This window comes from Rhinopithecus bieti, unplaced genomic scaffold (genome assembly GCF_001698545.2).
Source record: "Rhinopithecus bieti isolate Rb0 unplaced genomic scaffold, ASM169854v2 scaffold_759, whole genome shotgun sequence".
Taxonomy (NCBI): Eukaryota; Metazoa; Chordata; class Mammalia; order Primates; family Cercopithecidae; genus Rhinopithecus; species Rhinopithecus bieti.
In genome coordinates this window covers 16920-44710 of record NW_016803631.1, presented here as the reverse complement: position 1 = coordinate 44710, position 27791 = coordinate 16920, and the positions used below count along the sequence as shown (strand labels likewise).

General features: G+C 40.7%; 1 protein-coding gene across 5 annotated transcripts in view; it reads left to right on the top strand.

The window, feature by feature from the left end:
- The window catches only part of CASR (calcium sensing receptor), a 144985-nt gene extending 135330 nt beyond the window's left edge, over positions 1–9655 (top strand). For all 5 annotated transcript variants that reach the window (XM_017890998.1, XM_017891014.1, XM_017891008.1 and 2 more), the window contains 2 exons: positions 5243–5366; positions 6836–9655. In XM_017890998.1, coding sequence (XP_017746487.1) covers positions 5243–5366; positions 6836–8340 — 1629 coding nt within the window. In that variant the 3' untranslated portion in view covers positions 8341–9655. The remainder of the gene's footprint in view (positions 1–5242; positions 5367–6835) is intronic.
- Positions 9656–27791: the final 18136 nt, after the last annotated feature.

Here is a 27791-nt window from a genome sequence, read left to right as displayed (position 1 = left end):
CTCCTGAGTAGCTGGGATTACAGGCGCACCACCACGCCCAGCTAATTTTTGTATTTTTAGTAGAGATGGAGTTTCACCATGTTGGCCAGGCTGGTCTCGAACTCCTGAACTCAGGTGATCCACCCTCCTCAGCCTCCCAAAGTGCTCTGGTGACAGATGTGAGCCACAGCGCCCAACCGTCTTGGACCATTTTTTATAACATAACCAAAGACTCACTTCATCTTCTTATCAAATGCTTCTTAGGTTGGACAGGTTCCTGATGAGATGCTACAATTTCACTGTTACCCAGTGTGTAGATGAGTTACCCCTGGGAAGGTCTCCTGTAGACAGTGAATCTCATCCACAGTGTGCCATTTTTAATAGCTTCCACCTCAGAGGGTGGGTTCTCAATTATAAGCATGTCATGACCTTTCCCAGATGGAGATTTGGGGGTTCCAGATGTTGTATTCCTCTGTCCACTAATTATACCATTGTCTAATTTATCACGCATTTTCACTGACTGGAGTCTAAGTTGATCAGCTATACTGCCACCTGCTTATCCCTGTTGGATCATCCAGGTTATCTTTCACCCCCATTAATGCATAGAATTGAATTCTCTAATGGCACATGTCTCCTCTCCACTGCAGCAGGGAACTATCTCCTGTACAGTTCTCCATAGCCTTAATGTCCTCTCCCAGGCTATGTACATCATGGGCTTAAACATTGATAAATGAATAACACAGGGAACTCTCATAAATTCAGTCACTTATGTTCTTGGAATAGTTGACACAGTTATAAGTTAAATCTAATTTTTCCATAGAAACATTACCTCAAACCTAGCACACAGTGGATACTCAACACATCTTAGGATCTACTCTATTATTTTCTGTACTTTTTGTGGAAATGACCACAAAAATACCATCTATATTTAACTATAAATTATATATTAATAACTTCCCTACATGTTTCACAAGGTTGTTATTGAGATCAAATGAGATCAAGGATGAAAAGCGTATTATAAACTGAATCATACTATTAATATATAAATGCAAAGTATTATCAATATGGCATTATAGTTAACTGATGTTCTCAATTTTCTTACAAATGTAGTGCTAAATTTAGAGCTAGATAGATCTTTAAAGATCCTTATATCCAAGCTTCCAATTTGAAGTTGATGCCACTGAGGTTTTGGGATGCAAAGGTGACTTGTCAGGCCAAACATATGGTCAGTATAAAAGCTGAGACTAGACTCCAAGGACCCTAACTTAGACCTCAGTGCTCCATTCCTTACACTACACTGCCAATAATTCTTTCCTTGTTTTACTGCAACAAATAAGAAGTAAAAGAGACACCTTAATTAGGGGCTTGGAATTCAGATGAGCTTCCTTGGCCAGAACTGGACAGGCATCTTTAACAAGACTGTTGAGGAGACTTGGAGATACTTGACTGCTTTTCGGAAAAATGGATCTTTCTCATGGCTACCTCAGCCCACTCCTGTGGTGATAGGATTTCTCTTTAGCTGATGGTTGCTGAAGGATGCAGTAAGAGGACCCAAATGGAGACATTCTTCTAAGCCTTGACCGGTATAAAGCAGAGTTTGGTGTAGTGAAAAGTGCAGACTTTGAAGACCGACCTCATCGTGAATCTCAGCTCTCCAGTCTCAAGCCATTGTGTGACCTTCAGCCTGTTCCTTAACCATCAACAAGAAGAGAAAAAGAGGCATGGCAGACACTGCTATCGGCCCTCATTATTTATACTCCTCTTTTTCTTTAAAAATAGAACTCTATTTTAGCTGGACATATGACTACCCAGATTCAAGATGACATTTTTCAGCCTTCATTTCTACTAAGTGTGGCCACATGACTAAATCCTGGAGAATGGGATGTAAGTGGCAGTGTCATGGGATGATTCTGGGAACCTTCTTTAAGAAAGTGCTTGCAGTTATCCTTTGCTCTCTTCTTCATCCCTTCCTCTATCTTGCCTCCTGGAAACCAAATGCCACTATCAAGGACTATGAAGCAAAGACAAACATGTCAGAACCACCAGGTAGAAAGAGTCTAGGTGTCCAACATTGTGGAGTGCTATATCACTCTAGACCACATCCCTAGACATTTATATGAGACAGAAACACAGTTCAGTCTTGTTGGAGTTATTATTTTGAAATTTTTGGCACTCACAGCCTAGCAGAAACCAAGAAGGAAAGCTACTAAATTTATTTTGTGATGATAATATAATCTTTCTTTTTTTTTTTTTTTTTTTTTTTTTTTTTTTTTTTTTTGAGGCGAGTCTCGCTCTGTATCGCCCGGGACTGGAGTGCAGTGGCCAGATCTCAGCTCACTGCAGCTTCGCCTCCCGGGTTTACGCCATTCTCCTGCCTCAGCCTCCCGAGTAGCTGGGGACTTACAGGCGCCCGTCACCTCGCCGGGGTAGTTTTTGTATTTAGTAGAGGACGGGGTTTCACCATGTTCACCAGGATGGTCTCGATTCCTGAACCTTCGTGATCGCCCGTCTTCGGGCCTCCCAAAGTGCTGGGAATTACAGGGCTTGAGCCACCCGCCCGGCCGATAATATAATCTTGATACCAAAAACAGATAGAACAATACAAGCAAAGACAATTATAGGACAATATTGTTTATATATGTAGATGCTCAAATCCTAAATAAAATATCACCAAACATAGACCAGCAATGTATAAAATAAACATCATCTCCTAGTAGAGTTAGCAGTGAATGTACGGGAATGTAATGATAGCCAAACTTTACAAAGTTCATAAATGTAGCTTATTACATTAACAGAATAAAAGATAAAAGTTCTACAATGTCAGTAGACACAGAAAAAGTATCCACTAACATTCAATACCCTCTCAGGTTAAAAACAAAAATTTCATTAATCTAGGAATAGAAGAGAACCTCACTTTACCTTGATAAAGGATACAGCAACCATCATTCTTTTTTCATTTTATTTCTTTTAAGCTCTGGAGTACATGTGCAGGATGTGCAGGTGTATTACATAGGCAAATGTGTGCCATGGTGGTTTGCTGTACCTGTCAACCCATCGCCTGGGTATTAAGCCCAGCATGCACGAGCTCTTTTCCCTAATGCTCTCCACCCTCCCCCACCCTTTCCAGACAGGCCCCAGTGTTGTTCTCCAACCTGTGTCCAGTGTTCCCATTGTTCAGCTCCCACTTATAAGTGGGAACATGGGGTGTTTGGCTTTCTGTTCCTGCAAAACATAATTCATCACATAAACAGAACTAAAGACAAAAAGCACATGATTATCTCAATAGACACAGAAAAGGCCTTCAATAAAATTCAACATCCCTTCATGTTAAGAACTAAATAAACTAGGTGTTGAAGGAACATACCTCAAAATAATAAGAGCCATTTATGACAAACCTACAGACAATATTATATGGAATAGGCAAAAGCTGGAAGCATTCCCCTTGAAAACTGGCACAAGACAAGGATGCCCTCTCTCACCACTCTTATTCAACGTAGTATTGGAAGTTCTGGCCAGGGCAATCAGGCAAGAAAAAGAAGTAAAGGGTATTCAAATAGGAAGAGAGGAAGCAACCATCATTCTTTAATGGGGAAAATTTAGAAGCATTCCTAGTGTGGGTTTGGAAAACAGGGCCTTTAGCTTTCATTCAGTGATCAAATGGGTTGGCAACTTAAGGACTGAGAGCACATCTCTGAGGATACCTTGTCACCATAGTTGAAGATGATTATGTGAATTATCCTATTCCCTCCCCTTCCTTTACCTTCCCTGGGTCACGAGAGTCTTGGCAGTCATCAGGTCCATTACTGCCTTTCCATTCCTCATTCATTAGAAGATAATGTCAATCATCTTCTGTTCAAGTTTTTTTTAACTCCTTTGTCAAGCCAGTCATTTCTGCTAGAAACAATGATGGTTATTTTACTGCTTTCTGTGTTTGTAAGACATCTTACAAAGTAGTAGGTAGAGGGGAGACTTAATGACTAGACATTATGGAAATAGTAAGAGCCCTACTACGTATTAAGCATTACTCCAGGCTTTGTACCTGGGGTTACAAAGATGAGTGAGAAGTGCTCTCTACCTTTAAAATACATATGCTGTTGCAAAATGGGCTTCATTCTTATGATACATTTATTGTCTTTGAAACATACAGATTGTTAGATAGTAAATAACTAATTAATTTCTAGAATAAATACTCAATTAGTTGGTGCAAAGAATGAGATAGAAGCAAGACCTCTTGAAATGGTGAAGCAATGATAAAATTGGACAAAACCGACAAAAACCACTGACGAACCTGGAAGTTAACCAAAAGCACACAACAAAAGGTGAAGGCTTTTTTGTTTGTTTGTTTTTTGTTTTGGTTTATTTTAACAAAAACTAATGAAATTCTGGTAAGAACACTGGTAGTCTGTGACGTTTTAGCCTGGGCCTGCTCTTCAGTTATTTCTAATAATTTGGTTGTTTTTTGGGTTTTCTTTATGGCAACCATATCATCTGCAAATAATTACAGTTTTATTTGGTCCTTTTCAAAATGTATGCACTTATTTTTCTTGTCTGATTCCATTAGCTAGGACTCCAGTGCAAAGTTAAAGAGTAGTGATGATAGTGGACATCCTTGTTTTAAATGGAAATACTTTTAATATTTTCTCTATATGAATGATGTTTACTCTAAGAGGTTTTTTGGTACCCTTTTTCAAGCTAAAGATATTTCTTCCCACTCCTTTTTTACTAAACTTTTATCAATAGTTTGTGTTGAATTTCATCAAATGCTTTTTATTTATCTGTTGGTGATCACATGATTTTTTCTCCATTAATTTGTTAATACAGTGAACAATACTTATAGATTTGTCTAATATTAGACTTTTTTGCACTCCTGAGCATAAATCCAACATGATCATGATACATTTTCTTTCTTAGGTCCTTTGAGTATGTTGTCTAGTGTTTTAGTATTTTTCATCTGTTTTCAAGTAGTAGAAAGTAGTGGCGCTTTTCCCAGATCATCATAGAATCCCATGCGTGTGTGTGTGTGTATGTGTGCATGCACATGTGTGTGTGTGCATGTATACCCACTTGCCCACAGGCATCTGTCCCTTTCACAGATATCAGAACCAAGGGCCTCTGGACCTCCCTTTGCCTGGAATGGGCCCAGCATCTGTCACACTGATTCTTGTGCCCAAACTCCTCCCTCTTATATGTTTTGAAGAGACTGTAGGGTTGGCCCCTGACCCTACAGCTACAGCCACTCACCTTTGTGCTGTCCATCCTCCAGGTGCCCTTCTCCAACTGCAGCCGAGACTGTCTGGCAGGGACCAGGAAAGGGATCATTGAGGGGGAGCCCACCTGCTGCTTTGAGTGTGTGGAGTGTCCTGATGGGGAGTACAGCGATGAGACAGGTAAGGGAACCCCTCTCGGGCACTGTGCAAGGCTTGGTCCACTTCGGAGGCCTGGGGTCAGTGAAGCCCATGGAAGGGCTGGGTTGAGGTGGTGCTTTGCACAGTTTCTCATTTAACAAGGGTATGTCTGAGCATCACAAAATGTTGGTCATGGAGGTGGAATAGAAAAAGAAAGTTAGATGTTCTTTTAATACCATGAAAGCTAACAACACCTATTACACAACTTTCTCTTACTTTATACTGCTGGCCAATATATTTCTTTTTTGTTAGAGTTTAGTGGCCCTGAATGGCCAAAGTTCTGTCTGCTCGAGACTCCAGAGTTAATAGGCCATGATAGAATTGCCTGCTGGGTGCCTGGCATTGAATTTGCTATCTTACTTGTGCTTTTCCTGTTTCTCAGGTTACTTTTAGGTGGGAATAATAAGTAAACCTATCCTATAGAGTTTTGAGAATTAAACGATTAATATTGGTAATGCACATGGTAAGCTCTAGATAAATATTTGTTAAACAAAACTTTGGCATTTTAGAAGTACTCTATAAATATTAACTATAGTTGATATTATTATCTCATGTTATCCTCACCCCAATAATGGCATTATTGCTGCTCCCATTTTACAAATTAGGAAACTGAGGCTCTGAGAGGTTAAGAAACTTGACCAAAGTCACATCACTAGTAAGTAGTACGGCCAGGATTCCATCCAGATCTCTAACTCCAAACACCCTGCTCTTTTCACTGCCCAAAACTGCACACTTCCTGGGAGTTAGCAGAGACTTAGTGAACAGTTGTCAATTGAATGAGTCTGCAGCCTCCCTCATCGAAAAGCTGTGGATGTGGAGTGAGGAAAGCATAGGTCATATGCATGGGATACTCTGCCTTGATCTAAAGGAAGTCTGCTCTGGCATGTCTACAAAGCCCATCCATATATCCAAAATAAATCAGTCTCCATATGAGATGTCAGATATGTTCATTTGCTTCACTAGAAGAGCCAGTTTACTGCCCATATGTATCCCACATCATCATGTTGTAAACCTCAAATATTACCCAAAAATATTTAAATAAATAAATCAGGTTAAGCTTGAATCATTCTGTGAAGCGTTGATGGACCATGCTAGACCTCTGGTGTGCAGGGCAGCCACCTGTCCAGCAAGGTTGATCATTCCCTGCTATAAACCATCAGCAGGTAGTGTTAAATGAAGCAAGGGCCCCACCCATGTCATGTGCAAAGGGAAAACAAACTAACAATAGAACCATCAGAGTTACATGAAATTAACCATGTTATTAAACATGTTGGGGTTCAGCGTATTTTTTGATAATGTAAAAATCAGAATGTTTTCATCAAAATGAAGAAAATATGTAGTGACCACATCCGAAAAACTATGTATTCTATGTATTCCCACCACCACATGTACACTCACACGTTTTAGTCTGTGCCACACAATAACTCACTCTTCACCGGGACATTTTACAGATGCCAGTGCCTGTAACAAGTGCCCAGATGACTTCTGGTCCAATGAGAACCACACCTCCTGCATTGCCAAGGAGATCGAGTTTCTGTCGTGGACGGAGCCCTTTGGGATTGCACTCACCCTCTTTGCCGTGCTGGGCATTTTCCTGACAGCCTTTGTGCTGGGTGTGTTTATCAAGTTCCGCAACACACCCATCGTCAAGGCCACCAACCGAGAGCTCTCCTACCTTCTCCTCTTCTCCCTGCTCTGCTGCTTCTCCAGCTCCCTGTTCTTCATTGGGGAGCCCCAGGACTGGACTTGCCGCCTGCGCCAACCGGCCTTTGGCATCAGCTTCGTGCTCTGCATTTCGTGCATCCTGGTGAAAACCAACCGTGTCCTCCTGGTGTTTGAGGCCAAGATCCCCACCAGCTTCCACCGCAAGTGGTGGGGGCTCAACCTGCAGTTTCTGCTGGTTTTCCTCTGCACCTTCATGCAGATTGTCATCTGTGTGATCTGGCTCTACACCGCGCCCCCCTCAAGCTACCGCAACCACGAGCTGGAGGATGAGATCATCTTCATCACGTGCCACGAGGGCTCACTCATGGCCCTGGGCTTCCTGATCGGCTACACCTGCCTGCTGGCTGCCATCTGCTTCTTCTTTGCCTTCAAGTCCCGGAAGCTGCCAGAGAACTTCAATGAAGCCAAGTTCATCACCTTCAGCATGCTCATCTTCTTCATTGTCTGGATCTCCTTCATTCCAGCCTATGCCAGCACCTACGGCAAGTTTGTCTCTGCCGTGGAGGTGATTGCCATCCTGGCAGCCAGCTTTGGCTTGCTGGCGTGCATCTTCTTCAACAAGATCTACATCATTCTCTTCAAGCCATCCCGCAACACCATCGAGGAGGTGCGTTGCAGCACCGCAGCTCACGCTTTCAAGGTGGCTGCCCGGGCCACGCTGCGCCGCAGCAACGTCTCCCGCAAGCGGTCCAGCAGCCTTGGGGGCTCCACTGGATCCACCCCCTCCTCCTCCATCAGCAGCAAGAGCAACAGCGAAGACCCATTCCCACAGCCCGAGAGGCAGAAGCAGCAGCAGCCGCTGGCCCTAACCCAACAAGAGCAGCCACAGCAGCCCCTGACCCTCCCACAGCAGCAACAATCGCAGCAGCAGCCAAGATGCAAGCAGAAGGTCATCTTCGGCAGCGGCACAGTCACCTTCTCACTGAGCTTCGATGAGCCTCAGAAGAACGCCATGGCCCACAGGAATTCTACACACCAGAACTCCCTGGAGGCCCAGAAAAGCAGCGATACGCTGACCCGACACCAGGCATTACTCCCGCTGCAGTGCGGGGAAGTGGACTCAGATCTGAGCGTCCAGGAAACAGGTCTGCAAGGACCAGTGGGTGGAGACCACCGGCCAGAGGTGGAGGACCCTGAAGAGTTGTCCCCAGCACTTGTAGTGTCCAGTTCACAGAGCTTTGTCATCAGTGGTGGAGGCAGCACTGTTACAGAAAACGTACTGCATTCATAAAATGGAAGGAGAAGACTGGTCTAGGGAGAATGCAGAGAGGTTTCTTGGGGTCCCAGGGATGAGGAATCGCCCCAGACTCCTTTCCTCTGAGGAAGAAGGGATAATAGACACATCAGATGCCCCAAATTTAGTCACACCATTTTAAATGACAGTGAATTGACCAATGTTCCCTTTAAAATTAAAAAAAAGAAGAGCCTTGTGTTTCTGTGGTTGCATTTCAAATCATTGAGATCTCCATGGTCAGATTTGCTGTTCACCCACATCTAATGTCTCTTCCTCTGTTCTGTCCCACCCAGCAGCTCAGAGATGAAACTACGGCTTTAAACTACCCTCCAGAGTGTGCAGACTGATGGAACATCAAATTTCTGCCACCACCAGAGCTGAGAGTCTGAAAGACAGAATGACACCAGTCCTGCCCAATGTCTTGACAACCGACTAAACTTTAAATGTTCACAACATAAGGAGAATGTATCTCCTCCTATTTATGAAAACAATATGATATTTGCTCTCCTACCTGCTGCTGTTATTGTGTAACATCCAGAAAGTCTGCACCCTTCCTATACCATATGTCTGGTTCTGTCCAGGCCATGACAGTGATGCCATGTTTAGATTCCAGGATCGCAAGAATCACCTCAAATTGTTAGGAAGGGACTGCATAAACCAATGAGCTGTATCTGTAATTAATATTCACATATGTAGTTTTATCCTTAGGAAAATGCTTCTGTTGTAATAGTCCATGGACAATATAAACTGGAAAATGTCTGTCTGGTTTCTATAAGGCAGTATTATTGAGCTCTATTTCCCCACCCCACCATCCTCACTCCCATAAGCTGAGCCTTATGTGAGCCCCTTCGGGGACTCAAGGATCCAGAAGTCCCGCCCATCCCTACCCCAAAGAATTCATGAAGCCAGATCCACCCTGTCCCTGTGCAGAGTAAGCTCCCAATTATTGGCCTGCTAATAGCTGCAAGGGTAGGAAAGCGTGGTTCCAAGAAAGATCCACCCTCAAATGTCAGAGCTATGTTCCCTCCAGCAGTGGTGTTAATACTGCTGGTCACCCAGGCTCTGGAGCCAGAGAGACAGACCAGTGTTAAAGCCCTGGCTTGGTTATTTGCAAGCTGGGTGACTGTAGGCAGGGAACCTTAACCTCTCTAAGCCCCAGCTTCTTCATCTCTAAAATGAGGACAGTAATCATTCTTTCCCCTCAGAGCTCTGATGTGGATTAAACGAGATAATGTATGTAAAGTACTTTAGCCTGGTGCCTAGCACACAATAAGCATTCAATAAATATTAGTTAATATTATTGTTACTGATACTATAATAATTATTTTACCTTACTTCAAATACAAAACAAAATATACATATTAACCATTCAGATTGTACCACCTAGCCCACTGATCACAATCACTCTCTCTACAATAAGCCCAAGAGCTCTGGGGCCCAATACATGGGGTCAGCCCTAGTAACACTGGCTCATGGTGAGGAAGCCAGAAAGCTGGTCAGCCCCTCAGGTGGCCTGAGGCCCTGTCTCCACAGTGTCAGGGCCTGGACCTCCAGCATCCAGGGAAGACCATCACCTGTCTAGGAGGAGGTTCTCAAATCACTCTCAATGCTACTCTTAAGCTGAGGTCAAACCATTGCAATTAAATCTCCTGAAGCCTCAAATTGTACAGCTCTTGGTGACTTCTTCCCCTGACCACTTCCTTCCAAAGGGGCTCCTTTCAGTGATTGGTAGGGCAAATTGATTGACCTGATATTTGTTAAGATTATGATGAGAAACCATTAGAGGGCACCATGTGGGAGCACAACTGTGAGCAGAAGGTGGTGACTCAGGACGACCTGAGTGAGGTGCCTGCTCCCCACCCAGGAAAGGCACCGCCCCCCGCCCAGCCTGCGCCCCCCTGCAGTCATGCCTCTCACAGAGCTGAGTGGGGTTTTATATTTAACATTTTACTTGGTCTTAACAAAAATGCTGAAAATATGATGGTTTCAGAATAGCTATGAAGGAACAGCCTCAACAGAATGTCACATACTTCTCCCTCCGGGGTTTGACTTCAATGTCCACCTCACCTAAGGAGCTTAAGAAGGAAAACATAGGTTTACAGTGAGCTTTCATTTCACCAAGTGCTTGCAAATAAAGGAGTCTCTCCCAATAGTATTGCCAGAAAGGCAGATACAGCAACACTGTGCCAATTTATATGCAGCAGGTGCAACTCAGCCAAAATCAGGGGTGTGAAATACCAACTTTCATTATTTTTCTAAAACAACTTAATTTCTATCTCAAATTCCCATCCAGCCTAGTGACAAAAACTTCATCTTAGTCGAATCAGGGTTTTCACAGTAACTTCAGTGTTTTCTGAGTCAATTTAGATGTTTGGGGATCAGTTTGGAGGTTGTTCCTTCTCCCTTCCAGGAGGGTTTTTGTAATGTTGGGTGGGCCTCCTCAGTCATCGGCAGCTCCCTCATAGCATTGCTAAGAGCAATCTTATGTGGCCTTCGCTGGCGTGCTCTGAGGCATCGTATCCTCATCTGGTCCCATCACGGGATTCGTGGTGGTTTTCACGCATGCCTCACTGTCCTAACCAGTCGGTCCCTGTGGGGCCTGCCAGCTCTTGCAGCTACCTCCATGCTTATCCCTGGGGCTCAGAAATCACTGGCAGCCTCACTTCCACATCTACTTGACTGCTGTCTCCCCATGACAGTACACAGAGCTTATGGAGGCTAACAAAGATTCCAGGGTACCAGAGAAGAAACAGCGTACATGTCTCCAAACCTGAATAGATTTCGTAGTGGGCAGAATAATGGTCACCCGAAGATGCCCACGTCCTAATCTCTAGAGCCTATGACTGTGTTGTTACATAGCAAGGGTGAATTAAAGTACAGTGGAATTAAGATTGCTAGTCAGCTGACCTTGAGATAGGAAGAGGGTCCAAATTATCCAGGTGGGCCCAGTGGAATCCCAAGGGCCCTTAAATGTGGATGAAGCAGAAGAGTCAGTGTGAGAGCGATACAGTATGAGAAAAACACCACCGGCCAGTGCTGCCTTTGCGTAGGGAAGTGGGCATGAGCTGAGGAAAGCAGGCTGCTTCTAGAAGCTGGCAAATGCCAGAAAACCGATTCTCCCCTAAAACGTCCAGAAAGGAATGCAGCCCTGCCAACACCTTGATTTTAGCCCAGTGACACCCTTGTAGGACTTTTGACCTCCAGATCTGTAAGATAATACATTTGTGTTGTTTTAAACCATGAAGTTTGCAGTAATTTGTTTCAGCAGCAACAGAAAACAAATACATTTGTATTGTCTTCTCCTTCCCTGAGTTTTAGCAGCCAAGGCCTGTCTCAGAGATCTATTCCTGTTCTCACTGTGGTCCTCTTCCCTCCACCTAGCTCACTCGTTCCCCTTTAATATTCTGTTCCTCCACATCTGCTTGGGAAAGTATAAACCTCATATTCTAAGTCTTTCCTGGCTTTGGCTATAGAAAATACACAGCCATGTTGTCTCATTCTATTATCTGTAAGTAGCAGAAACCTGAAAATGATAGCTTCAACAAACTAGTGTTTGCTTTTCTCTTGAATAAAGGAAGTCAGGAGGTAAATATATGCTCACCTTTTAATTACTTTTAAAAATATTTCTTAGGTTTTGTTAACAGTGGGAAACTGATTACATTTCTTTTGAAAATTAAAATGAATTATAAAAAGATTTTCACTCAAATGAAAGTGTCCTAGAAGATTTTAAGAATCAAGGTTGGAACTTTAGAGGTGATGATCAACATATAACATCAATACCCTGAAAGTCCCTATGATCGTCACACGTTGTCTGATTGCATTAATTTTGATTTGGGGGAAGTTGGGGCTACCCTACCTCTGTCTCCAGAAGTCACATTTCAAGGCAATGTTGTCTGTCGTTTTGCTCTGGTTGAAATTGCACAGCTATGGGCTGGCTCTGCCCAGCCGGAGCTTCCCTTTGCTCATCTGTTGCATTTGAAATAATTATTGCTAGAAAAACAATGGAACATCAATAAGAGTTGCTGGCTAATCACCAGAGGAGGTGGTCCTCATTTGTCTGAGGCTGAGTGGTGATTTTAGGAGTCCACTGGAGACAAGAACCCTCCCAAAGGTGGGTGGAATTGGGGTAGGTGGGAGGAAGTTGCCATAGTGAGATCACAGCCTCTGGGAGATGCTGGCTTTCCTGGCCAAGATCATGGAAAGAATATCAAGACTTGGATGACAACTTTGAGTGACTTTGCTATTATGCAAAGAGTGAGGCAGGGGTCAGGGAAACAACAAGCACAGGGTAGAACCTGTCGCAGGAATAAAGGTGCATTCCAAGGATCCAAAGAAGAGTCTTAGCCTTGAGAGGAAAAGTTCAGCAAGTGGTATGAGAAATGGAGAACCGCTAGGTGAAGGCCAACAGCGCAGGAAGCTGGGCAGAACCAGCACAAAGGTGCCTCTGGGAACTGGAAGGACAGCTGTGACTCTGGCACCAAGTGGGGCTAGGGGAACCTTCTCCTCTGTTGGGAATAACCACCACATCCGTCCCCTCCCCTGACCCCTGGACAAGAGTGGAGGACACTTGGAGTGGATACAAGCAAGGGTACCTGTTTAAATCAATAGCTGAGGCCAGATGCAGAGGCTCATGCCTGTAATCCCAACACTTTGGGAGCCTGAGGTGGGAGGATCACTTGAGCCCCAAGAGTTGAAGACCAGCCTGGGCAACATAGCAAAACCCCATCTCTACAAACAATTAAAAAAAAAAAAAAAAACAGCTGGACATGGTGGCACGCGCCTATAGTGGCAGATACTCAGGAGGCTGAGGTGGGAGGATCTGCTTGAGCCCAAGAGGTGAAGGCTACAGTGAGCTGTGATTGCACCACTGCACTCCAGCCTGGGTGACAGAGTAAGACCCTGTCAAATAAAAAAAAAAAAAAAAGAAAAGAAAAGAAAAAGAAAAAAAGAGCTTTATTGGAAGATAGAGGTGGGGGAATAATAGAGATACAGCACCAGCTCCTTGCCTCTAAAATGTGGGCACCTGAGTAACTAGATAGCACAGGAAGTTAGAACAAATAAAAGCAGCAAACCCTGCGACTGAAGTTTCAGCACATGGATGGCAAATATTTTCAAGTTTAGTGAAAGTAGGTAAGAGATCAAAGCCCAAGAATAACCCCTGGAGTCATTACAGGAATTGATCCCTCACAAAGGCGTCAGGAAATGTTTTTGGAAGAATGTGATTGTCTTCCTTACTATCAACCCAAAGATGTGGTTATTGTTCAAAATATCCTGATTTTCTTTAAATGTTTTGTTTCTATCTGACCTCTCATTATAAATGAGAAACGTATAAATTATAAACATACACTCATTATAAATGAAGATTGCTTGGTAGTGGACTAATGGATGATTGTTTCTGCTTCTTTAGGATTTTCTAAATTTTTCCCAAGTTTTGTACATTAAGCACAAAATTATAAAAGGAAAATAAAGAATTTAAAATAAACATGCAACCAAATTTTAAACAGAAAAGCATATCATATTAGATAGGAATCACCATATTGGGTTAGTCACCCCTCCTACAAATTTTTCCAGTACTCTAATTAGCTTCCAAGACTTTCATGAGACTTTTAAATTTCTGAACAGGCTGAGGACATAGAATAGTGGAAAGGAGTGGGATTCTAGGCAGTACGACAGATAAGTTACACGTCTTTAGATGAGGCACTTAAGCTTTCTTTGTCTCAGTTTCCACTATGAAAAGTACATAGGCCAGGCATGGTAGCTCACGCCTCTAATCCCAGCACTTTAGGAGGCCAAGGCGGGTGGATCATTTGAGGTCAAGAGTTTGAGACAAGCCTGGGCAGCATGGTGAAACCTCATCTCTACAAAAAATACAAAAAATTAGCTGGGCATGGTGGCGTGCACCTGTAATCCCAGCTACTTGGGAGGCTGAGGTGGAAGGCTCCCTTGAGTCCAGGAGGCAGAGGCTGCCGTGAAGCAAGGTGATGCCACTGCACTCCAGCCTGGGCAACAGAGTCAGACTTTGTCTCAAAAAAAGAAAAGTAGACAGACTGTTACCTGCCATAATTACCAACTACGGTTGTTTGCCAAATAAAACAAGTGATTTGAAAGGGACTTCAGGAATATAGGCAAAATATAAATAATTATTAAAACCATGGGTGACTGAAGTTTAGCAGGTTTGCTTTTGAAATCTCAGGAAGTACCATTGAATGCAATGATTTCTTCTGTCAGCTTTCTCAGTTGGAGGCAATAGAATTCACTCTAACTAGTTCAAGCAGAAAAGTACTTGTTATATGGTATTAGGAAGCTTATAACATTTTGGGAGGCTCAGTGATCCAAATTTAGTTGCTATACAATCAGGATCAATTCACCCAGGAGAAATACCTAATCCCTCTATGAGGGTGTTCTGGAAAAAGCTTCATAACCTCCCCTGCCTTCCACTTAGCACCAAGACACAGAGAACTAGACACTGGAACCTTCACTGCAGCTGGAGGAACCAAATCCCTCTGCCTGTGCTTGGCTCCACTCACAAGAACTTTCCAAGTCTCACATCAGCCACATGCAGAGCCCTGGCTGTCAGGGAGCCTGGGAATGCAGCATTTGCTTCCCAGCCTCTATAGTGGAGGAAGACCTGCTAGAAGAAGGTCAGAGTGGCTACTGAACAAGCCCGTTCACAGTGTCTACCACCCCAAAACAAAGATTTTAAGATCAAACACAACATGAAAACACACTCTCTTAAGAAAAATATAAGCAAAATATGATTTATTTTCATCTCCACAGCTGTGGTAGATCTGCTGGAGATTGAACTACAACTGGCATTTTACCATGAGGGAGAACCTGCTGGCAGAGGAGATGGAGAGAGAGCAGGAACATGCACTGCAGGGGAGAGTGCTACAGGGGAGGGTGGCAACAAATGTGTTTTGTTATAAGCCAATTAGTACTACTTGTCTTTTTAAATAACATGCATATGTTTGTATGTGTGTCTTTGTGTGTGTCAGTGTTGTATGGTAACCTCACCTGATAGCAATAAGTTCACAAGAAATGAGGGTTCCCAGATGGAGGTTGCTGGGGGCAGAGTGCCAAGTAAAAATGCTATGTGAACTGCATGCTTTTTACAAGAGGTTGAGGTTCTCCCATCCAGTCCACCACCACTGGACAGCCCTGTATTTAAGTCCCCTTCAGTAAACCCTATGCCTCCTTTGCTGGCTCCAGGTCTCTTCTTCAGCCTCTTGAACCTGGTGCCATCCCTATTGCAGTTAATACGGGTCCAGTACAAAAAGTGTCTATTTAATAGCCTGGAGAAAATGCATAATCATTTAAAAGTGATTATGTCTGGGTGTTAAAATTATTAGTGATTTGTATTTTCTTTGTAATATTTTTCTGGGCTTTTTTTCCTTAATTTCCTTCCATGAGCATAATGTATCATAAAACAAGAAAATCTGTCACTTGGGTTCTCAGATAGAACAATATTATCGTCATGTTTTTGGTTTGTTCATTTGTTTAAGTTTTTATTTGGACATAATTTCAAATTTACAGAAAATTTGCCAAAGTAAAAGTAGTACAAAGAACACTTGAATCCCCACTACCCAGATTCACTTACCATTTACATTTTAACCCATTTGCTTTGTCCTTTGTGCCATGGTCATTTAATAAAATATGATGCACATGAAGTATTTATGGATGAAATCATATGATGTCTGGGATTTACCTTAAAATACTGGAATGGGGAGGAAAAAAGGAATAAGGGAGAAAGATAAGACAGGAAGAGCAGAAAATTATGGCCATTGAAGCTGGGTGACAGGTAAGGGAATGCTCATTTTTCTATTTCTTTTTTTTTTTCTAGTTTTAATTTTTTTCCATAATAAAAAATGTTAAAAAGCAGTGGAAGGATAAAAAATACTATTAGTCAAAAAAAAAAAAATGACACAAAAGAATTTCACTGATTTGACTGGTTCAATTAGTTGCAAGAAAAGTTTGTCAAACACTCACAAAAAAGAGAACCTGAAAGTCTGCCAGGCAGCTAAAATTGTCATTGAAAAGCAAAAAAATTTAAAATCAAACTAAGACTTTTACTACAAGGTTCAAAAGTAATTTTTAGGACTATATCAGAAAGGCCTTCCTGGAGCTTGATGAAAAACAAGTCCCCTGGATCTTCTAACATTTCATCCATTTATCATCTTGTCCTTAGATGAACCAACTCTTGACTGGTTCACATTTTTTATTGTCTTCTGGCAAAATGTTAAAAATTTCTTAACAGATCCTTCTTAGCCTTTGTGCCAGAAATTTCTCTTTTATGTACAGTCCCAAGTAAATAATCCAACAGGCAGCAAAATTAATTAGTTACCAACGTGTTCAGGCTAAAAGAGAACCTGTCTGGGCCATATTGAGGGGAGGCCTGCATTGAGGGGAGCACTGGCAACTGCTGAGGTCCTGTGAGAAAAATAGGAGAGGATCCACCGCCCAACACCCAGGCTAAGGAAATTATGCTATAATTCCATGTCAGGGAGCCCACAGACATTAGCTATGCAAACATGTGGACTATGTCAAAACACAATCAAGTTCTAGATATAATGCTTAGGGAAGAACAGGACACAGAATAGGATGTCCACACGGGATAATATTAATACAATTTCACTGAAAAGCAAAATGAGGGAATAGGATGGAGGAAATTGAGTTTATTGTTCATTTGCTTTTCTTTTGTAAAGTTACATAACTTTGCTGTAAAAAAGAAGGAGAGAGGGAAGGAGGGAAGAAAAAAAGGGAGGACGGAAGAAAGCCTTATCTGAGATCTGAGATATATATTTTAACTGTGATTTAAGGGCTAATAAAGCCAAGATTCTAGGAGACAGGAGATTAGAGGAAGTCAGTTTTGGGCTCTTGAGGTAAATCCAGCAGAATTATTGACTGGATAGGCTATGGAGAGTGCTAATTCATTTCCCACACTGTGGTCAATATTAGGTGACCTGTGATAAAGTGGAAGACAAAACATTCAAAGAATAATTTTTTAACATCACTTTGTTTTGCAACCAAATACAAAACAGACAAAATGTTATTAGCATTGCTCATTGTCTCCTCTTTCTGTGCCTCATCATCTTCCTCCACCTCCTGCCATGCTAATGAAGGCCCCAGACATCTCCAGCCCAGACCATCACAACTGTCACAATCTTATTGAGCAAGCAAAGCTCTTGGGATAGAATCCTAAAGTAACTTTCATTTTTGTACAATTTCATGTGATAGTCAAAACTCCGAACACAGTTTCATTTGGGCCTCCTCCCCTTCCTCAGCTCAGGCCTCCTGCAGATGAACAAACCTGTAGTCAGAGAAGAGGGTGTGGTTAGCCATTTCCCCCTTCACCCCATTTGTGCCATGCCCTTTCCTCTGTGCACACATGGTTAACCCCTCCGAAACTGGAGCACAGGGAGGAAGGAAAGTAAGTTACAGCTGACTTTTTTGCTTGTGGGTACTCTCATGTGTTCTTCGGCGCCTTCTTCCATTGCTGGAGACCTGTCTCCTCCAGGTTCCTTAATGGGGGTGATATACTCTCCACACCTGGAAGCATCCTCTGATATGTCTAGTTTCTGTTTGCCCCTCCAGGCATCCCTCTTGACCGGAACCTAAGAACATGCAGAAGAATAAACTCTAAAATCCTATTGCCCTGAGGTTCTCTTCCAGGAAGCCAGAGCCACCAGATAGAATAAATGACGCAATGCAGATACACAGAAATACTCCATTTACTTCCCCCGACAGCCACTTCCATGGAAGATTCAACACAGCTGAAATGCCCAAAAAAATGTTCTTCAGTTCACAGGTGTGAATAATAACAGGTACAAAGACGCTTTCCTTTGACCAAAACTTTAGTCAAGCTCCTCTGAGTGCTCCTCTTAACGAGGCCCAACCTTGGGCTTCCCTCTCTGTCCTTATTGAATCTAATGTGAGCAAGAATCCTGTTAAGTCAGGTTAGGGAAAATCCCCTACTCTAGGTATCTGACCACCCTCGATATCTTATCACCCTGGCCTGCCTGCAGCAAGAATCCTATCAAGTTAGTTTAGCCAGACACCCCTTATCCCTGATGTTTCCTCTTAGTCATTTTCCACCCACTGTCACCACCCTGCTCCTCGGCTACAAACCCCCACTTGTCCTGGTTGGGGTCAGAGTTAAGTCTGATTGGCAAGACCCTGTTGCAGTGGTCCCTACACCTATTGCCATGGCCCCCTCCAGTAAAATCTGCCTGACCATCTTAACTAGTGTTTGGGTAATATTTTTTTTTAACAACTGCTATTTCAAATTCAAAATCATGCCCTCAAGATCCTTCCTTGGTCCCAAGCCCCCTCTCAAACTCCTTCCAGACATTCTCCTAAGGTGCGAGCTGTGGCTTTTTTCATTATAATATCCTTAAGGAGTTGGCCACGTAATCAGGACACCCAAGAGTAGAGATTTCAAAGTTCAACTGAATCCCTCGACACATTTGGTTTTGACTTTAGCTATTTTCTTGGCTCAACTCCCTGTTCTGTTATATATTCAAGATTCTGTAGTTTCTTCCTTCCTATCTTATCTGACTCCCCTCAGTAAGTCATCTAAAATCACTAACTTAAAACATTTCATTTCTGTTAACTAAAACCTCATAGTTCACCTTTCCCAATAAACTAGACTTTCCTACTTGATCAACAATATTCAATGATTTTCATTTGCCACTTCAGAAAAACCCCACCAACATTAATGAGACACATTCTATTGCATTTAATGAGATATCAATGAGTGTGATCTGGAGAAAATATTTATTTAAGCCAGAAACAAAAATTTTGATCTGGAGAAAATATTTATTTGAGCCAGAAACAAAAATTTCTTTGCAACATTGGCAGTTGTAGAAATTACCATAACAAGAGTCAACCCCACAGAGCCTTGTGGACTTTGAAAGGATCTAAGACCACAGCAGAGACTCACCTTTTAATAAAGCATTAAGTCTTGACACCACATGAGTCTGGACATTGATGCATGATCCTCTTGGATTTGATTTGAGCAGATAATCCACAAAAGGTGTGTATGCCTCTCCTACGTTTTTGGATTCTTTCACTGTACCTTGAAGTGATAAAAGAAGGCAAGTAGAATTTAGGATATCAAGCTGAAGTTAATAGTAAGATTCAAGTGATTTGGATTCTCTAATTATAGTCAAAGAAAACACTCAGTTTCCTTAATAAAACTAGCAGGTAAAACGATCTGACTTCAGATATATCAGATACACAAATTAGCACGATCCTCCAGAACCAAACTGTGCATCCACCTGATTATAAGAATCTCATTCTAAATCCCAGCACTTTGGGAGGCTGAGGTGGGCAGATCACGAGGTCAGGAGATCAAGACCATCCTGGCTAACAATGTGAAACCCCATCTCCACTTTAAAAAAAAAAATTAGCCTGGCGTGGTGGCGGGTACCCATAGTCCCAGCTACTTGAGAGGCTGAGGCAGGAGAATGGCGTGAACCTGGAAGGCCGAGCTTGCAGTGAGCCGAGATTGCGCCACTGCACTCCAGCCTGGGCGACAGAGCAAGACTCTGTCTCAAAAAAATAGGAATGCCATTTTATAATAAAATCCCGCTAATGCCTCTTTTATTAAACTCTCTTGAACAGGATTCAATATAGGATCACCTTTTACCAAATTCCAGTGCATAACAAACAAACATCTCAGGTGACAGTGTACTAAAGGATTCTTGCTATTAACTCACAGTATAATCTTTTTCAGGTCGCTTACTGTGGTAGGCAGAATAATGGCCCCCAAATATGTCTATGTCCTAATGCCTGGAACCTGTAAATATGTTCTGTGGCAAAGGGGAATTAGGTTGCACATGGAATTATGATCACTAATCAGATGACCTTGAGATAGGAAAAGTATCGTATCTAGGTGGGCTGGATCACAAGGGTCCTTATAAGTGGAAGAGGGAGGCAGGAGAGTCGCGGTCAGAGTCAGAGAGAGATTTGAAGATGGTGGAAGTGACGAGAAGCCAAGGAACACAGGTGGCCTCTGAAAGCTAGAAAAAGCAAAGAGCAGATTTTCCCTTAGACTTTCCAGAAAGAAATGCCAGTACCTTTAACCCAGTGAGATCCGTTTTGGACTTCCAACCTCCAGAACTATAAGGTAACAAAGTTGTGTTGTTTTAAGCCACTAATTCGCAGTAATCTGTTACAACAGCAACAGAACAAACACCATCACACTTGCCCTTTCTGGGCCTCAGTTTTCTAATGTGTCCACTGGGGGAGGCAGGGGTGGTTCCGCTCTGACATTCTATGGTTGCGAGTCTTGCTGAACCATGAAAGAATCAGTTCTTTCTCAGACTACAGAGATTTTGTGGGTTCAAACCACTGCAACTTCTGAAAACTTTCACATGGTAATAGGAATTGGTTGTCATAAAATTAATTTGACGATATGATTTTAGGATTAAATGACACTATAGAGAAAAATCAGACAAATCCAAAATACTGAAATTCTATAGGGCAACTGTTCTGGTCTCATCAAAAGGTCAATATCTATATCTATGTCTATACATATATATACACACACACACACATACACATACATATGTATGGCATTTCTAATATACAAGTCTAAAGAGATATAGCAACCAAATGTAATTACAACATTTGAATTAAAGACAAATTTGGGAAATGTGAATTTGAACTGATTTTTAGATAAAATTGAGAAAGAATTGTTAGTTTTCCTAGGGGTGATAATGTGGTTATGTAACAAAATGTCCTTATATTTAGGGGATGAATGCCAAACAGTTTTGAGGTAACTGGTCACAATATCTGCAACTCAATTTTAAATGTTTTATACAAAAAAATAGACACAGATATGTGTTAAAATATATGGCAAGATGCTCATAGTTATTTAATCTGAGTGGTGATATAGAGGTGTTTGCTACACTGTTTCTGAATGTTTAGAAATTTTGTAATTAAAAGTTGGGGATTTGTTTTAAAACTGTTTACGAATGTTTGTTAAACTTTTGCTCAGAAACTTTACATTTTGGCTTCAAGATGCTCCCTTTGTACAGAACTTTCTAAAACTATTTGTAGCAACTCAGATTTGTGGCAAGATAACTACCACCTTATGTAAAATAGTTTAGATAAGTTTCCAGTCAAAAAGCTCATGGGAAAAAAAAATGATGTTCTTCTATGAATCAGTGGGAAATTACTGCCCTCTCATTGAAGAAAGACTCACTTAGTGGAATGGGGATTTTTAGTCTGAGCAGGTCAGAGATTTTCATTTCTTGATTTTGCCAACAGAAGGGATAAAAGTGAAACTCCGAATATTATAAATAGAAAATTATTGCCAAGTAAAAGAAGGCAGGCACAAAAATTATTCCCTAAACACCAACATCCTACAACCAGTAGCAGAAGGAGACTGCAAGAAATTTGTGCTTCTAAGTCTAAGGTCCCAGAGCTGTGCCAGTCATTTCCTACTGACACAAGAGAACATCAGAGAAAAAATTAAACAGTATCATTCTAGTAAGCCCAGAGAAAAGAACAGGATTAGCTAGAGATAGAATGAAAACTACTTTTATATACTTTGCCTTTTTGACTTTGGAAAATATGACTAGTCGATACTGATTTCTATTTATATTAAAATAATACTTAATATTAATATATTAGATATCAAGTATTAAAATAAGTAATATAAATACAATAGGTATTATTAAAATAATATTTAATAATTAAAAGTTTTTATTAAAATAATGTTTTTAATTTTTTATTTGAAAACATATAGTTTAAATCTACAATGGAATTCATACAGAAAATTATAATTTGATCATAGTGTGGATGACAGAGCCAAGATATCTGCTACCACCTGGTGGAATATAACTGAATTGCAGTAAAAGCCTGAGGTGAGAGGGTAGGAGAGATTGTCAACATCTAGTTTAAAGAACTCCCACCGGCCGGGCGCGGTGGCTCAAGCCTGTAATCCCAGCACTTTGGGAGGCCGAGACAGGCGGATCACGAGGTCAGGAGATCGAGACCATCCTGGCTACGCCGTCTCTACTAAAAAATACAAAAAACTAGCCCGACGAGGTGGCAGGGGCCTGTAGTCCCAGGTACTCAGGAGCCTGAGGCAGGAGAATAGCGTAAACCCGGGAGGTGGAGCTTGCAGTGAGCTGAGATCCGGCCACTGCACTCCAACCTGGGCGACAAAGCGAGACTCCGTCTCAAAAAAAAAAAAAAAAAAGAAAGAAATCCCACGTAGGCCAGGTGCAGTGGCTCATGCCTGTAATCTCAACACCTTGGGAGGCCGGCTGGCAGATCACCTGAGGTCAGGAGTTTGAGACCCGCCTGGCCAACATGGTGAAACCCCGTCTCTACGTGGTGGCAGGTGCTTGTAATCCCAGCTACTGCTACTCAGGAGGCTGAGGCAGGAGAATTGCTTGAACCTGGGAGGCGGAGGTTGCAGTTAGCCGAGATTGCACCACTGCACCTTAGCCTGGGCGACAGAGTGAGACTCCATCTCAAAATAAATAAATAAAATTCCATGTAAGTCTTCATTCCAGAATCTCTATTTCTTATATTGATGCACAAAATTTGACTTCTGCCATTATGGTTACCAAATATATCCAGTTTATTGAACACTGTGGGCTACAAACTCAAATAGTTTTACTTTCCTCCAGTTACTGCCTTTGACCAGGCTTTACCAAATCTTTCTTCCCATCCCTTACCAGAATTTTGGGTAGAATCTACATCTTTCTAGTAATTTTCACTTATTAAAAGTCTTGTCTAGTTTAAAACTTGAGCTTTTGAGACTGAGTCTTGCTCTGTCACCCAGGCTGCAGTGCAGTTGCATGATCTTGGCTCACAGTAACCTCTGCCTCCTGGGTTCAAGCAATTCAACCTCCCAAGTAGCTGGGATTACAGGCGTGTGCCACCACACCCCACTACCCGCTAATTTTTCTTTTTCTTTTTTTTTAGTAGAGATGAGTTTTTGCCATGTTTCCTAGGCTGGTCTCAAACTCCTGGACTCAAGCAATCCTCCCCGCCCCCCGTCTGCCTTGGCCTCCCAATGTGCTGGGATTACAAGGTGTGAGCCACGATGCTCAGCCAAAACTTGAGTTTCTAATCCAATTTAAGGCTCACATTTTATCCTCCCCATCACCCCATCAAGAAAACTTTGTCTTAAGAGACTTAAGTGAGAAATGGCCAGGGTCTGTTTTTTCACTCATACTCACTTCCTTTTTCTGAGTCTGAAAGATGGATGTGTCTCTAATTTGTCTGGCCCCTTTTATAGTCCTCTCTTGGCTTCTCTGGCTAAGACTGACAGGTTGCTAACATCAAATGACCAACTAACCTACACAGCAGCCAACTGTTCACAAAGACAGGTCATTGTCTTTACCCCTGCCTATGTACACAAAGAGTCAGAAACATAGAAAGACCTGGTTGTTTGCTCAAGTTTCTGGCTATCTAAAGAGTGAGCCTGAGTCCTCAGGCCTCCTTGTTAGTTGGTGCCAGTTCCCTTTCTTAACAGTTTTTGTGGTAAGTAAATATAGATCATATGAGTAAAGATAATAGGCAAAATAGAATAGGCAAAATAGAATGCTACTTGAAACCAATTATTTGGCTCTGATATAAAAAAGACAAAACTAAACACTATTAACTTAGACAATTTATTTTAAAAGCATTATCCCAATAATGTATGTCATTAATGTACATCATTAGTAACTGAACCAACATAAAATTTTAGAAAGTTTTTTTTGAGAATATAAAAATAGCCCATAGTTCTATATGCCATTCCCTATTAAAAGGAACCAGGACTTCCTCGAGAAATGATTGATTACAAAGCTGTGGTAGGAAATACACAAGCTGAATCTATGATATGTTATTGTGCCAAAAAACAAAGAAGCTATCAAAGTCCACTGTAATTATATCAAAAAGACGTAAGAGCCAACTTGAGGGGCTTCTATAAGCCTAAGATGGAACAATATGAGCATCAGTAAAAGACCATGATTGTAATTGATTGAAAACTTTTTTAACTTTTAAGTTCAGGAGTACATGTGCAGGTTTGTTATGTAGGTAAACTCATGTCACAGGGGTTTGTTGTTCTGTTTATTTCGTCACCCAGGTACTAAGCCTAGTACCCATTAGTTATTTTTCCTGATCCTCTTCCTCCTTCCACCCACCACCCTTTAATAGGCCTCAGTTTCTATTATTCCCCTCTATGTATCCATGTGTTCTCATTATTTACCTCCCACTTATAAGTAAAAACATGTGGTATTTGGTTTTCTGTTCCTGCATGACTTTGCTAAAGATAATGGCCTCCGGCTCCATCCATGTTCCCGCAAAGGACATGATCTTGTTCTTTTTATGGCTGCACAGTATTCTATGGGGTATATGTACCATATTTTCTTTATCCAGTCTACCATTGATGAGCATTTAGGTTGATTCCATGTGTCTGCTGTTGTGAAGAGTGCTGCAACAAACATACACATGCAAGTGTCTTTATGACAGCATGATTTCTGTTCCTTTCAGGATATACCCAGGAATGGAATTTCTGGGTCAAATGGTAGTTCTGTTTTTAGGTCTTTGAGGAATTACCACACTGTTTTTCACAACGGCTGAACTAATTTACACTCCCATCAACAGTGTATAAGCGTTCCTTTTTCTCCACAACCATGGCTGTACCTGTTATTTTTTGACTTTTTATTAATAGCCATTCTTACTGGTGTGAGATGGTATCTCATTGTGGTTTTGATTTGCATTTCTCTAATGATCAGTGATGTTGAGCTTTTTTTTTCATATGCTTGTTGACCACAGGTATGTCTCTTGAAAAGTGCCTGTTCATGTCCTTTGCCCACTTTTTAATGAGGTTATTTGTTTTTTCTCATAGATTTGTTTAAGTTCCTTATAGATCCTAGATATAAGACCTTTGTCAGATGTATAGTTTGCGAAAATTTTCTCCCATTCTGTAGGTTGCCTGAAACATTTTAAATATATAAAAATTCATTAGTTAATAATACCACTCTCCTAAACCCCACCCTCCGAAAAAAAGAAATTTAAAAAAACCTTAATTCTCACCATTGGAAGTTTCAGGACAATAACTTATTATTTGTTCATTGATAAATTAAGAGAAAAAAAGTAAGCATTTAGCCTTCCTTTCTCTATTTGAACTGTATTTCAGGGTAATCAAATCATTGATGATGGAAAATTCTTCTTCATATAAGAATTCAGTTATTAACATGCAGAATTTAGTAACAGACTACATAATAACCTATCTGGCTATATAAGTATGTCAAAACTAATTAAATTGCATGCTTTAAATATGTGTATTGTACATCGATTATACCACAATAAAACTGTCAAAAAATAAATATAACAACAAACACAAATAGCAAAAGTAATGACAGGACTAGAAAAATCACCATTCCACTACACCTAATAAAGCAATGGGTCAAGGTTACAACACTGATGCCAAAACCATTTCATAAAGGGTGAAGGTGAACTTTATAAGGGAGGATCAGGCCGACCCACCTAAAGCCCTGAATAATATCTACATCACTCAAGTGCAACATTACATGTTTTAATACATATTGCAGTGGGAAGTATATAGCATGCCCATGAAGTATTATTGCCTAAAACAATAAACCTAAATTTAATCAAGCCTGGAAGTATAAATAGCAATTTACAGAAACATGGATTATTTTATTTAAAAAGTTAAATGACATCATCCATTCCTGCCAAATTCAGGATATGGAATATCATATAAAATAAGCAACTTGGTTTCTGCAAAAAATCAATAAGGGAAACAAAGGCAGGAGGGTGTAGATATTATAAGAGATTTAAGATAATCATAAAACAATAAAAATTAGTCATTAATGGCCAAATCAAAAAACCAAAAGGCCATTCCACCTTGAAAGTAAGAAACGTTTTATTAAACAACTTTTGGATGAAAGGAAAAATATATATCATTTTCCCCGAGATTATTGAATTTGCAAAAAAATTTTAAGAGAATTTGCAGAAAATGTTGAGACTATAAACCTAAATATTTGAATACACGGGATCCATTTAAAAGTGATCTGAGGAGAATTCATAGTCTTAAACACTTATAGCAACTAAAAGTTAAAGAATGAAAATAGGGGAATTGAAGTCACAACTCAGAAAATTAGGGGGAATAAAAGTAACCAAAAGAAAAGATAAGAAAGGAACTAATAAATCTAAAAGCCAAAATTAATGAGGTAGAACATTTTTAAAAAGAACAAAAAAGAACTAATTAATCAAAATCCTTGGTCTCCGAAAAATTAACAAAGCAACAAATCAACAAAATAATAAATGACAAAAGGAAAATAACCATTGAAACAGAGAAGATATTTTTTAAAATCTTTACTGACTACTTCGTATGTGTTTATGCAAATATATTTGAAAAGTTAGATTAAATGGACAAATTTCTACTAAAATACAGTTTATCAAAATTGACTTAAAGATCTTAAACAGAGCAATATCCATGTAAGAAATGATCAACGAGCTACTCACAAAAAAGCACCACAATCAGTTGCAAAGGAAAATTCTATCATATCTTCCAAGACCAGATCGTCTCAATCCAATATAAATTGTTCTAGAGAAGAGGAACCATCCAAATTCATAACACTGATTCCTAAATCTGACAAACGTGGCACAAAGAAAATGACAGAACAATATCACATATGTACCTTAGGTAAAAATCCTAAAGTAAAATATTCATAAACAGGATCCAATGCCACATTCAGAAAATAATACACCATGTCCAATGGGATGTATTCCAGGAACACAAAAATGATCCATTATTAGAAAATCAATTACTGTAATTCGCCATATTAATAGATCTAAGCAGAAAACCCATATGATGATCACCATAAATGCTGAAAACATTTTGACAGAACTCAAAGCCTATTTCTGCTGTCAAAAAAGCACTCAGGAATGTAGGAATTAATGTATTTTTGTATTAATGTAATAAAATATATACACCTCAGTCCTAAAGCTAGAAATTTACAGATGACATAATAATGTATCTGTAAAATCTTAGAGAAACAAAGTAAAACTAACCAAGCAATTAAAAAATTCTAAAGTTAGCAGGATATAAAACTAACATAACAGAAATCAACAGCCTTTAGATACACTAACAGTAACCAGTCAGAAAATAAAATAGAGGAGAAAGTCCTATTGACAATAACAACAAAAAAGATGAACTCTAAGGGATAAATTTAACAAGAAATGTGCAAAATCAGTATGAAGAAAATTTTGAAACACTCCTAAAATACCAAAAACTAGACTTGAATGAATGGAAAGATGTTCTTGAATAGGATCATATCCAAGAGATGTCTGTTCTTCCCAAGTCAAATCACAATTGAATATACCCAGAAGATTTTTTGAAACTAGGTAAGTTGATACTGAAGTTCATGTGAAAAAATAAATGTGCAAGAACAGCTTTAAAAAAAAAAAAAAAAAAA